Source organism: Lissotriton helveticus, chromosome 7 (genome assembly GCF_964261635.1).
Source record: "Lissotriton helveticus chromosome 7, aLisHel1.1, whole genome shotgun sequence".
NCBI lineage: Eukaryota > Metazoa > Chordata > Amphibia > Caudata > Salamandridae > Lissotriton > Lissotriton helveticus.
In genome coordinates this window covers 146,761,390-146,775,650 of record NC_136068.1, presented here as the reverse complement: position 1 = coordinate 146,775,650, position 14,261 = coordinate 146,761,390, and the positions used below count along the sequence as shown (strand labels likewise).

The following is a 14,261-nucleotide window of genomic DNA, read 5'->3' as shown; positions in this document are numbered from 1 at the left end:
GAATGTTGAGCACTCCGGCCAGGTGATTTACTACTAAGCAGATCTGGTGGTCATGAATCCAGGACCAGAGCTGCACAGCTTCTCAGAAGAGAATATATAACCCCCACCCCCATTTGTTGATGTATCACATTACAGTTGTATTGTCCATCAAGATCAGGACTGACATTCGCAAAGGGAAAGGTGAAAGACCTTGAGAGTCAGGTATATTGTAGCTCCAACAGATTACTATATAATATCTGTCCTTCTGGAGACCAGAGGTTTCTGATCTTCAATGACTCCAGATCAGCTCCCCACCATGAATTGGAGACATCTGTGATCAATATCGTCACTTGAGGGAGAGGATGAAACAGTTTTTGCTGGTCTAAGATTGCTGCTCACACTCCCATATCGTAGGCCCACTGCAGTGTCAATGCAGATCCTTTCAGAGCTTTGGAAATCTCTGTTGTGTTGGAACCACTGAATACAGAGGCACTACTGGATGGCCCTCATGTGCCAGCATGCATGGGTGACCAATGGAATGCAAGAGGTTAGCAGACCGAGCGGCCACAAGACTGCCAGGACTGAAATGCTAGCTCCATTCTTAAACATCGGAATCATGGCCTGAATATCTGCAATTCTCTGAGGATGAGGAAAAGCATGACTCATTGTGGTGTCCAGCACTGCTCCTATGAACTAGATGCACTGAGATGGCCTCAGGTGTGATTTGGGCTTGTTGACTGAAAAGCCCAGGTCAAACACAGTTTGGTTGTTTCCTCCAACCGGCGAGACACCATCTACAGAGAGCTAGCTTTGATGACCCTTTGGTCCAAGTAAGGGGATGCTGGAACTCCTACCCTTCTGAGATGGGCACAACCACTGCTATCACCCTTGTGAAGATTAGAGAAGCAAAAGTGAGGCCCAATGGAAGGACCGCAGACTGATAGTGCTTGGACCGGACCGTGAAGGGACGATACTTTCTATGTAAATGCACAACAATGAAACAGCAAGTCAAAGCAATAATCGCAACTCCCTCCATATCACCACTCCATTTGGTTACAGAACTTGAAGAAAAATATTGCATGCACCTCCACTGCACCTGCTGTTTCAAAAGGTGCGACCTCCAAGGGTCAGAAAAGTTCAACAGATATATATGGAGTGCACCACACATCTAATGTTCACAAATGTAAGTCCAATCTTGTAGTATGTCATCAAAGCAATCTTTATTTTTCTTGATAATGAAACTGAACAGTCAACGCATTTCGTTCACACATGTGAACATCATCGGAGCTAGAGTAATGGCCTCAAAGGTATTTAGGTTGTTGCTGTGGCTTTCCACTGTATATTATACATTTCTATTGATAGTATCCTTTTGTATTTGAGAAATAAGCGTATTACATCATTGTTGATAAGGGAAGAGGATGAGACACCTTTATACTTCATCAGGGCTAGATTAATGAGCGCCAAGGTATGTAGGTTGTTGCTGTGGCTTTCCACTGTATATCATACATTTTCATTGATAGTATCCTTTTGTATTTGAGAAATAAGCGTATTACATCATTGTTGATAAGGGAAGAGGATGAGACACCTTTATACTTCATCAGGGCTAGATTAATGAGCCCCAAGGTATGTAGGTTGCTGCTGTGGCTTTCCACTGTATATCATACATTTCCATTGATAGTATCCTTTTGTATTTGAGAAATAAGCGTATTACATCATTGTTGATAAGGGAAGAGGATGAGACACCTTTATACTTCATCAGGGCTAGATTAATGAGCCCCAAGGTATGTAGGTTGTTGCTGTGGCTTTCCACTGTATATCATACATTTCCATTGATAGTATCCTTTTGTATTTGAGAAATAAGTGTATTACATTATTGTTGATAGGTGAAGAGGCTAAGACACCTTTATGCGTGCCACACTGGTGCTTACAAACCTGCTTCTTGCGGGGAGCACTCGTCTTGATCACCAAAAGAATACCTTGGAGCTCATTACTCTAGCCCTGATGAAGTTCACATATGTGAACGAAGTGACTTGGCTGTTCACTTTCATTATCAAGAAAAATAAAAATTGCCTTTGATAACATACTACAAGATTTGACTTACATTTGTGAACACTAGTTGTGCAGTGCACTACACGTATATCTGTTAAAGATACTTTCTATATGACTGAAGGATAGGAATGTGGAAATAGGGATCATGTAAGTTGACATAAACCATCCAGTCTTCTGCTTCCAGCGCAAGCAGGACCTGTGCCAGGAACAGTATTTTGAACTTTTCCTTAATGAGGAACCAATTCAGAATCTTAAGGTCTAGTATAGGTTGGCAAACCATGTCCTTTTTTGGAACCAGGACTCTCTTTATAGATTAGAACCAACTTTGCTATGCGCATTAGGAGTAAGAATTACCTCTTGTTAGAAGACACACATATGGTCCTGCAGTAGTTCATCTAGAAGGGGAGGAATGGAAGGGGTGACTGTTGAAAGAATAGGGCATACCCACTTTCCACAATCACAGTTTGTGCTACAGAGGGGACCATGGATCTGTTAAAAATGCGGAATATTGCGTTCAGAAACTTCGTAGGATCCGTCGTAGGTGCTGGGCACTCTGGGTAGGGCTGACTGGGGGTAGGGGGAGGGGGGGGGGAGGCTCTGGAATCGGAGCACAAGCGGTAGCGACCCCTTGACTGGCACCGGGTCAGTGAAGATGCATGCACTAAGTTCTCAGTGCGTTCTTTTATCAGTTCTTGATCCAACATCAGATGAAATCTTGGTGACTATGTTCCCACGTGTAGCAACGAGGTGCCTTTGCTTCTTCTTGTGCTTCTCTTTGAGGATTTTGAAGAAGGTGGCGACTCTGGAGACTTCGAGCTCTGTCGAGATTTTCAGCACCTACATCGTTCATCTTGCCCTCTGGTGATGATAATCTTGGCCTCCCATTCTTTCAGCACTTTGGGACGCACCTTCTGGCACAACCTACAGTCCCATATCACAAAGAAATCTGAACCTAAGAAATTGTAACGAACTTCGACACTTCTGAGGAGATCGTAGAGTTCTGGAATGGACTGATGGCGTGGAAAACGGAACTTGCGCTGTCCCGTCTGCAGAGGTGCTTTACGGCTCCAATGATGTCATATTATATTGTGGCCGAAGTAGAGCCAGTGCCACCTACAGGCACAGGAGAGCTACTGAAATGTTTCCTGATCCAGAATGGTGCCTGGGATAGTCAAAAGGTGAGGAATCTGCAGGTAGAAATATCCATCAGAAATATAAAAAACGAATATTTTTTTTATTATTGAATTACATTTGCTTTGAGAGCTTGCAACCTGTATAGGCCACTGCGCATTTTTGCTTTGAACTACTTTTTAGTGATATTATTACCACAACAAGTTAACAAAAGAAATGAGTAACTATTGGTTCTCAAATGGAAGATTTAAACTTTTTCTCTCTTCAAACCTTGTGTTGTCTAAATTAATTACATTTAGATGCAGATTACCTAATCTATAAATGAGGATTTTCAGTACACAATGTTGCATCTAAATTAAGAAGAGGAATTGGACAGTAGAAAGCATTATGTAGGACCATTGTTCCCTTACCTAGATTTCAGTCTTAAATGCTTAGGCGTACAAGATCTTCAAGGTCAACAAAAGTTATATGCGTGAGGAAAGAGGCTTGCAGTACAGAGGCTGACATGGCCAGTACAGATAAGTACCAGATAAGCAGGACACCTCAGAGATCACCAACTCTGTGGCACATAATGAATGCTTTTATGGATTTGAAAGTGCATGAAAAATGTGTATAGGTAACAGAGTAAAATTAGCATTACGCGGAATGGTTACAAATCACATGAACACATGTAGTTAAACCAAATATTAACGGCTTACTTCACCATTATCAGCTGCAATGTAGAAGGATATACTTCTGCTTCCAATATTGAAGTCGATCCAAAATTCCTCTAACTTTTCATCCTGCGGCATCTGCAACTATTGCACATATGCGCAGACATAAATGAATATAGGTAGAAAGGAAATGAAAAATACAAATTTCACAAATCAAGCCATTACAATAAAAAGTAATGGAAACCAATATAAGACATGCTTTACAATAAATACATATTGAAATAATGAAAAGCTATATATTAGAATCAAATCTATTGTACAGTGTTTAAAACTGAAGAAAAACTATAGTAGACAGTTCTCTAGGTTTGTATTTGCTCGTAGGTACTATGTATTTTTGTAACGTGTCTTTAAAACAACCTGTGGGCACACATGGGTCAACCAGAAATAAAGATGCTTCTGATTTTTAAGTCTTGACGGACTTGATCGGACCCCCTTTCTTTTGCCTGTCTCACATCCGAAAGGCACCTGTTACTCGTTGCAATAGCTTATATACCTGTAGGAAGGTAGATCCCTGACTATGGTTGCCCCCAACTTTTTGCCTGGTGTTTTGCTGGTTTTCTGACTTAGTTGACCTGGGACCCTGCTATTCAGGGCCCCAGGCCTACTGCTCTCTCTGTAAAATGGATTCCATGTACCTTAGGTACATATCTAAATTGGATACTGAGTCACCTTATCAGTCCCTGTACAGTGTACCCTAGGTACCCAGGGCATAGGTGTACCCAGGGCCTACCAGGTGCTGCAGCATGTATTATGCCACCCCTGGCTGGCCATCCAAATCTGACACAACTGGCTGCTTGACAGCTGGGGCAAGGTGGTGTAATCACCCTTTGCTTTAGATATAGTATACCTATATCTAACCCTAAAATGGACACACAGATCTCCTATCAGTCACTCCTATGGCAGGCCTTAACAATCCTGAAGGCAGAGTGCTTGGAATCGTGTGAGATGGTGCTCTGGCATGAGCTGAGCCTGTCTGCGGCTTTCGGGATCTATCCCTTAGCCGTTTCCATGATATCGCATACCATATACTCTTAAGTGCATTATAATCCTCGCGGTTATATGCCAACTCTGGTATCGCTTTATCAAAACATGTCGAGTAAGGTGTCATACGAATTGGAATACTAACCCCTCACCAATTCTGGTGACGGGGTTAGCATTCCACCCTTCTAGAGGGACACGACATGTATGTAACCTGTAACCCCGGTTAAAGTCAGACAGAGCCTTAGCATCCACAAAATGGATGCTGCCACCGAGACACAAGTCTGCCCTCCTGCTGCTGGGAGTCCTCCCAGAGCAGGAGGCAAGGACAAAGGGTTTCCTTCCAGGGGCGGTGCCAGCACCGTCCCAGACAGGGTTTTGTGTATTCCAGGTAGGCAGGGCTACAGAGGAAGGTGACTGCAAGTGGCACCCCGGTGCTCACTGTGCATAGGCCGGCTGAAACCAGTTCCAGGGGCACTCCAGCCCCTGGCCTGGGGAAAGCCCGCCAAAGGAGAGGGGTGTAACCACCCCCCTCCTGGTCCCACCCATAGGGCAGGACTTAGTCGCGTGCCAGCCCCCTTTTCCCAGATAAAGGTAGGAGCAGGCCCCCTTCCAAATTAGATCATCTTTGGAATCAAGATACCACTTTCCACGAAAGGACTTCACGATTTCTTCTTCAAGATTCTCCCTTGTGGCTAAGGAGTAGTCACCCTGCATCCGCAGGCACCATCTAAGAACACTGCGGTCTGCTGCACGTCCTTCCTCCGGAATCCGACTGCCCAGCTCGACGAGACCCGGCTTCCCTGGCACCTCTGACCTCTACCCACCTCTACAGCACAGCTGAGAACCGTGGGTGCGACGAGACCTCGAGGGACCGGCCATCGCCAAGACTGCACGACTTCTGCACAGCAAGCCCACCGAGTAATTTCCTGGTGAGTGCTTTGGGGTCCGAGAAGCCCCCACCCTGAGCAGCTCCAGCACCGAAGAGCAGCCCCCCAGCATCTCCACGATCGGCGTGGGGCCCTTCTGCTTTTTGCTGCTCACCGCGTTGTTTGGCTACTAGCCCGCTGGCTTGTGGCCTTCCGAACGACGCCCGACGACAACACTGCTGCTGGTCTGGTTGCTCCAGACTGGCCCTTGCTTCCCTCCATCGGAGAAGTACCCTGGACCCTCCTGGTCCGGCTAAGACGCCATTTTAGGTCCACCGCGTGGGCCTTGCATTTGCCAAGACTTGTTGCCCAATCCTGGGTCCAGCGACGTCGACAGCAAGAACCCTCGTGGGACAGCTCGCACCTCCATCCTGGTCGCCGACAACGCCTCCTGGTCCGAGAGACTGCAGAGCCCAGCAGCGCCCACTCACCTGACTGCGGTGACTTCACCCGGTGCCATCCTGGTGCCCACTTAATCACTGGCTAGTGATTCAAGAACTTGGTCCCCTCTGCTTTCAGGTTTTCTTCTTCCTTGATCCAGGCTTGGATCCATCGAACTTTTCTTCACTGGTCGCCTGCCAGCAACTTCCTTCTTCCAGGCTCCTGGTCCGGCAACGAGATTCCCGACGTCTTTTCAGACCTATGCAGCTGCAGCCCCTGGGCTAGGTAACTTCGGCACTTCGGTGTCCCAGCATAGCCTCACTATCCAAGGGTCAGGATCCACTGTCGTTTTCTCCCTACCAGGTCGGGTTCGCCCGTGAACACTAACTTTGCCTTTACTAGCCTCCATAGACTTTGTCCCGCATCCCGCGTGAGAGTGCACACTCTGCACCCGAGTCCCCTAGGTCTCCTAGAAGTAATCTAACGATTCCCTAGTCAAGTCCTAGCGATTCCAAAGCCTATTAGTACTGTACTTACCTGCTAGTAATTTCGCATTCCACTTTTAGAGTATATGGTTTTTCGTGCCCCTCGGGCATTTGTGTATAACGTGCGAACTTAAGTATTTTCATAAGAGTTTTGTTGTGTGCTTAGCACCCTGTCCTCATAAAGAGTACAGGGTTGTTGTGATTCTAATAAATACACTGTTTATTTTCATAACACTTGTGTGGTGTCCTTTCACTGGGTGTTCAAGGGGTAATGTGATGGTAAAACAGCTGGCTTAACACGCCCTCTAGAGTCTTAGCCTTAGACTGCTCGTATCCATGCTACTAGGATAGCTGGTCTATAAGGTTGACTTACAACCAATCATCAATAAGGGTTGTTTGGACTGATATATAGTGATCACTAGAATAGTGAACACTGCACATCAGGCCAACTTCTCACAATACCAGAATAAGTGTGGATACCATAGTGGTCCCAACTGTATGTTAATTTATAATTATTCCTGCCTGTGGTGTAAGCAGCATTTGACTAGGAGGCGGACTCATTCCAGGGACATAGTTGTACGATAGGAAAGCAGGGTAGCTTTCGAGGCTATCAACAAATTTGACACTCTCTAACCAATGACTGATTGATCTAGACTTATTTGTAGCTCATCAATAATTAAGGGACAGTCTTTTTCCAAACAGGAGTAAACTCATTGATTAAGTAAGCCATTTAAAGTGGGTGTGGGTGTGATGTCCTTTTACACATATGCTGTTCTTCCCACACAACCGCATTCTCATTGTGATTATTGACCTAGAGGTAGCACTAGCACCATAGTAATAAATAATCACAAAAGGATGTGGCGTCTGTTTATTCTTAGAGTTTCTACGGCAGTCTCTACCAGAAAGAGCATTACCGAAGGTAAGTAACGTGTTCTGATAAAAAATGCTAGCCGCAGACTCCTCACCCTTTGAATAGATACCAAAGCAGTACCTATTGGAGGCAGGTCTGTGTATGAACTCCAGCCAGAAAGTCCTGCAGGACTGAAAGGGCAAAGTGCCCCTTTAGCGGACTTGGCTGTCCAGACAATAGTGCTTCATGAATGTATGGCAGGGTTTCCACTTAGCTGCCTTGTAGATGTCTAGGACTTTGACTACGCATGTTAACGCAGTGGTAGCAGCTTTGGCTATGGTGGAATGGGCATGCAGTGCTTCCGGAGACTGTTTCTTTGTGATGTGAAGCAGTTTCTAATGCAGTGCATGCTCCATTATGTGGTGGTATGCTTCTGCATGCCTTGCCGTTTTTCTCTACGGCGAACCCCAAAAAGAGCTCATTGTACACTCGGGGATCTTTGGTGCGAATAAAGAAGCTGAGAGTTCGCTTAGAGTCCAAGTGATGGAGCCTATCCTTCCAAGTGGGGTGAGATGGAGCGTAGAAGTGCGGGAGTGTGATGGTTTGGCCGGTGTGGAACGGCATCACAATTTTTGAGAAAGAGGATCTGAGACAATGGGGTGCATTATATGGTGTGGTTGTGCAATGTCACCATATAATACACTTACCAGCCCCTTTAAGACCAGTACGTTTTGTTTGTTAAACTCTTAGCTGAACCCTGAGTTGATGTGGCTCTGCGCAGTCAGGTTTACACAAAAGTACAAGGGCCCGATTAATAAAAGATCTGAGACAAAATCCTAACTTTACGACTTTCAGTATTCACAAAGGGCATTTAGGAGTAGTAACGTTAGGATTCACGACTTTCGATATTCACAAAGGGCATTTAGGAGTAGTAAAGTTATGATTTTGTCTCAGTTAAACCTAAGTTTTGGTCTTAAGTTAAACTGAAGACCAAAACGTAAACTTAAGACCAAAACTTTGTCTTGGTTAAACTTAAGTTTTGGTCTTAAGTTAAACATAAGACCAAAACTTTGTCTACGTTAAACTAAAGTTTTGGTCTTAAGTTAAACTTAAGACCGAAACTTAAGTTTAACTGAGATACAATCCTAACTTTACTATTCCTATATGCCCTTTGTGAATACCGACAGTCGTGAAGTTAGGATTTTGTTTTAAATTACTTTTGTGAATCGGGCACCAAATGTAAAGCCTTTAAACTTCGGCAAAATAATTGGAAGAAAAGATACACGAGACACTCAAGCAATTCAAAACCAGTTCATAAAAATTAGACATTTTAGACACCAAAACAAAAAAGATCCACCGAAGGATTCTGAAAATACAGAATTAGAAGGTTCCGTTAATAAACACTTTTCAACGTAACCAAGAACAAGCATTGCTAAATTCAATGGATCCAACACTTAAATACTGTTTTCAGTCCTTCTTAGGTCCTATTCTCCAGCCCATCAAGATCGGAATTGTGGGTGCTAGGGTGCCCTTTCTATGTCCAAAAAGGCATCCAGGTTGAACATGGTCAGTAGCCAGTGGGCTGCTAGCTTCCCTGCCTCCAGATAACCTGGCCAGCTCCGAATTTTCCATTCTGCCCACCCTCCAGATGACAGAACCCTTTTGGTGTAGAAAGATCCCTAGTCCAACCCAGAGGTGATGATACAGGGGCTAAAAGTGCCTGAATAACCAATTTGGTAACCGGGTTTCCTCAGTGCCAGCCTGTCCACCTAAACAATAGAGCAGCCTGTCTCCTAAGGGTTCACTATGTGCCATTCAAAGTCAGCTTTTCCTTTGAAGCCCACCTTTTGGGCAAACAGCCATGTGGCTTCCTTCCAGTGCCCAGGCAGGTTTCTTTTGCCTTCTTTCCTGGGAGTTGTTTGCACGTCTCCTCAGAAAGGCAGAACACTGTCCCAGGGACAGACCTTGGGTGCAGTGGCAGAGTGTGAGCCGTGTTTTACCTGTGTCACACCCAGGGTAGCATAATTGCTCTGCAGTCCCTGGGGTGCCCTCAAACTTACAGGTCCTGGGTACAATATATCAGGCATTTGCAAGTAAGTTAGCTAATGCCAATTCGGTATAAGCCAATCAAACATATGCAGTTTTAGGGTCTGGTTAGCAGGCCTCAATGCACTCTCAGAGTAAAAAAAAACAGCAGCATCAGTAAAAAACTATGGGGGGGTTACCATACAAAAAGAGGAAATTCTTTACAGCATTCCCTAGTTTGCATAGTCAGGGAAGGTGGTGGTGTATGGTGAATGAACGCATATCATGGTGAGGAGATGTCAATGAGGAATACAGTCTTGATGGTGAGAAGCCAAATAGGCAACTGTGATTGACTACACAAAATAACAAGACTGAGGAAATCAACATGGAGGAAACAAATGTTGCAGCCCTTTCTAAAAACGCAGCACAAAAGATGATTTAAATAAAGAAGGCTTATCAGAATGCCAAGAGGGCCGAAAGATAAACTCAAACTGTGCCCAGGGCAAAGTTTGCGTGGGAGAGACCTACAAATAAAACATCAGTGAGTTTAGCCTGGAGGGGGTTAACCAAGCCAGTGCCAAACAAATTACAAATGTGTCCCGACAACAGGCTTTTAATGTTTTTGTTGAGGGACGCCTGGATCCCAGGATAACGTAAAGCATCTCTCGAGGAAGTTCAAAGATGCCGCTGGCGAAGAAGGTGAACGAGTTCGATGGAATGCAAGGAAGGATTGTTGAAGAGAAGAACCTGCAAGCAGGGGGAACAGAATCTATGCCACTCGGAGGTCACCAGGAAGCACGGAACAGCAATGACCACCGATGACGGAGGATGCAGGAGTGATGATGGTGACCTTGTTGCTGCAGCTGCGAGGACCAGGTGATGCTGTGGAAAACCAGGAGCGGTTCAAGAGCTGTCCCATGTGGGAAGTCGAAAACCAGGGGGTCGGTGTCTGGCGGGAGCACCAACAGGCCTTCGCAGCAGCAACAGACATGGTAAAGGAAAAAGGAGCAACGTTAGGACCAGCAAGGACCAAGGCACTTACCGATTGCAGGAGAGTCAGAGCAGGCCCGATCAAGCAGGGGAGCCCACTGAAGCCAAAGAAAACCCTCAAGAGGACCAACAGGCGTAAGGCACAGGAGTTGCAAGAGGACCTCAAGCAGCTCACAAAAGATGCAGGCCCACGTGCAGAGGATGCAGTGAGGACAAAGATCTTGGCAGAAAGAGATGCCGGAGCTTCTTGTTTTCCAAAGACCTCTGGAGTACAGAGCCAACAAGCCTTGGCAATGGCAATTTGACGTGGTGCACAGGTGTTCTGTTCAGTTAGTCCGATGAGGGATACTGGCCTCAAACCTGTTGAGAGGACAGGTCAGGCCATGAGGAAGTTGCAGAACCACCACGTGTGCTGCTGAGCCTTTCGAAGTCCGTGGGAGGTTAGGAGCAGCAGACCAGTCAGCTTCATTGCGGTGCCTGCAGATGCAGGGCAGTGACTCCTTCACTCCAAGGGAGATTCCTGCGGGTGTCTTTGATGCCCACAGGCCTGGAGAGGAACCTGGAAGAAGCACAGGCACAGATGACAAAGAAGACTTGCAGAGCAGCGAGACCAGGAGCAGCAGGAGTCTTCCTTGATGCAGACTCAGTTCCAGGCAAAGTCCAAGTGTCCAGACGGTCGGAGAGTGTTGTGGTTTCAGGCTTGACTCTTGTCCCACAACGAATCTGAGGATCCAACCACATGTCAGCCCTTTTATACCCTAAGAAAGGGGTTAGGACGACTAAGGGGTCCCTCTCAGAAGAGGAACAGGACAGAGGGGCACATACTCCCATGTCCTTTGTCAAGTTTTGCGCCGGAGCCAGGGGCTCCCAGAACTGGTTCCAATTAGAATATGCAAGGTGGGCCCTTAATGTGCCCTTAAAAAATGTCTGAAGGAGCTGGCAAGTGCCCCTACCCAAGCCAAATACACTAAGTCCTGTCTTGGAGGTGGTCACACCTCTCTGTGACAGGAAACCTATTGTTGTACCTTCACCTACTCGAGCTCAGCTCAGCAGCAGGAGGGCAGAATTGTGTCAGGGGTCGGCTGCAGCACTAGCTTGCTGGCAGACCCTGGAAGGCTGTTCCCGGGAGCACTGGGGGCTTCCCGGAGGCCACTATATGTATCAAAATCGCTGACCTCACTTACAAAGCCAAGAGAATCGACTCTGTGGTTTGTAGGGGTGTCCTGCTCATACAGGGGCACCCTCTGACTTGTAACACAGCACTATGCCTTATGGATTGAAAGGCCTGCCTTGGGGGTGACTGATAGTTTTTAAGTGCAGTGACCACAGATATAAGGACACTTATAGCTGTTGTGAGTGGTGCTAGCATTAGCTCTCACAGGTTGCAATGGCACACATGTAGTCATAGTTTGAGTGGTCTCTCGGGTGGCATAATACATGCTGCAGCCCATGGGAGACCCCCTGTGTGCCTATGCCCTGGGTACCTTAGTACCATATACTAGGGACTTAGAATTGTACACCAGTAGTCAATTTGGAAGGTACCACAGTACTTACCATAGTGCAATTTAGGGAGAGAGTACAGTGACTGGAGTCTTGATTAGCAGGGTCTCAGTCAGACTGGTCAGAAAACATAATGACACCAGCAAAAAGGAGGGTGACCAGGAAAGCAGGCCCTACTTTCCAACTCACCTTCCCTAAAACGAAAAGAGATGAGACTGACCTTGCCCAGATGAGTCTTCATTTTCTAAGAGTAAATATCTGGAGAGTCTATCTAAATTGGCATGGTTACTCCCAGCTCTACGTTCCACAGAAAAGACGATCCCCTGCAGGGAAATGGACTAACTCATAAGTTTGGGATCTTCACCCTTCATCTGTTTAAGCCAAAAGAGGGGCTTAGGGTCTGTCTGAACAATGAAGTGAGTACCAAACAAGCATGGCCTCAACTTCTTCAATGCCCAGACCACAGCAAAGGCCTCCCCCTCAATAGCTGACCAAGGCTTCTCCCTGGGTGTCCACATTCTGCTTATAGAAGCTACCGGTTGGTCTTGGCCATCTGCATTAAGTTGTGATAGAACTGCACCTACCTCTATCTCAGAAGCATCTGTCTGCTCAATGAAGGTTTTGGAGTCATCAGGACTTTGCAGAATGGGACCAGTGCACATGGCCTACTTTAGGTCATCAAATGCCTTCTGACAGCTAACTGTCCACTGAACTTTCTTAGGCATTCTTGTGGAAGTGAGATCATTAAGAGGAGTCACTCTGGACCCATATCCCTTAACAAACCTCCTTTTGTACCCAGTCAGGCCCAAGAAAGCTCTGACCTGATTCTGGGTAGTGGGAGAAACCCAGTCCATTATGGTCTGTATCTTCCTCTTAAAGGTTGAACCGGCCTCCATCTACAAGGTGGCCCAAGTACACAACCTTGTTCTGCCCTATCTGCCTCTTTGAGACCTTCATACTGAATTTTGCAGAGCCGCCAGAACATTCCTGAGGTGGGCCAGGTGATCCTCCCAGGTGGAGCTAAAGACAGACAGACATATTCTAAATATGTTGCACTATAGGGTTTAGATCTGTGACAACTTTGTTCACCAACCTCTGGAAAGTGGCCGGTGCATTCTTCAAACCAAAAGCATCACAAAACGATCATGCCCAATGGGAGTTGAAAATGCTGTTTTTGGCTTCTCATCCTCAGTGAGTCTGATTTGCCAGTAGTCAACATTCACGTCAAATGTCGAGAGATACTTGGCTGAGGACAGTGTATAAAATTATAAATCAGATCTTCTGCCCTGGTAATTGGATGAGCATCAGTCCTAGTGACTGCATTGAGGCACAAAACCTTATATTTCTCTTACCATCTTGGGTGTGAGGTTTTGGCAGAAGGACTACAAGACTAGCCCAAGGGCAATCCTAACGTTCAATGACCCACAACTCCAGCATCTTTAGACCTCAGTCCTAATGCAGTCTATGACATGGTCAGGCTGTCTGTAGATTTTACTCTTGACATGCAGACTGTCACCTGTGTTCACGTCAAGGGTACATCAGGTAGTTTGAATTGGAGTCAGAGAGAAAACATGTGGAAACTGATTAAGGACTTGCCTCCAATCAGCTTGCTGCTGGTCACTGAGACTGCCTGCCAAGAGTACTCCACCCACTGATGCATCAACAGGGTCTTGAGAGAGGAGATCAGGGAGAGAAGATCACTCTCTTTCTCCTGTCCTGCAAGCTCATGTCAGCCCTGTCAATAAAATGTTTTAGAAGTTTCACATGAAGAAATCTGTAAGGACTTCTGGACGTGCCTAGGTCCACCAAGTAGGTGACCTCACATTTTTTCTCAAGGATAGTGAAGGGGCCACTGCACTTATCTTGTAGAGCTGGGTTGGGCCACAGGCTTCAACACCCACACTTTCTGTCCTGGCTGGTAAACAGTCAGTACAGCCTTTTGGTCATTCCAACCTTTCTTAAGGACCTGGCTCGCCACAAGGTTTTTGATGGCCTTCTTCAAGTACTCAGTCATGCGTGAATGCAGGCTGAGGACATAGTCCACAATAAACTGTTTAGGAGGTTTGAGAGTTTTCTCTTATCCCTTCTTAACCAAACACAATGGACCCCTAATTGGATGTCCAACAGAAGTTCAAATGGACTGTAGCCAACCCCATTCTGAGGAACATCTCTGTAGGCAAAGAGAAGGCAGGGTAGTAAGATATCCCATTTTTGCCTGAGCTTTTCTGGGAGTCCCATGATCATATCCTTT

At 46.1% G+C, this 14,261-nt stretch overlaps 1 protein-coding gene across 4 annotated transcripts in view; it reads right to left on the bottom strand.

The window, feature by feature from the left end:
• The window catches only part of SYCP2 (synaptonemal complex protein 2), a 2,783,385-nt gene that overhangs the window by 2,024,273 nt on the left and 744,851 nt on the right, over positions 1-14,261 (bottom strand). For 3 of the 4 annotated variants that reach the window (XM_078651823.1, XM_078651822.1, XM_078651824.1), the window contains exon 13: positions 3,858-3,956. In XM_078651823.1, coding sequence (XP_078507949.1) covers positions 3,858-3,956 — 99 coding nt within the window. The remainder of the gene's footprint in view (positions 1-3,857; positions 3,957-14,261) is intronic. The other variant, XM_078651825.1, reaches the window with a different exon arrangement.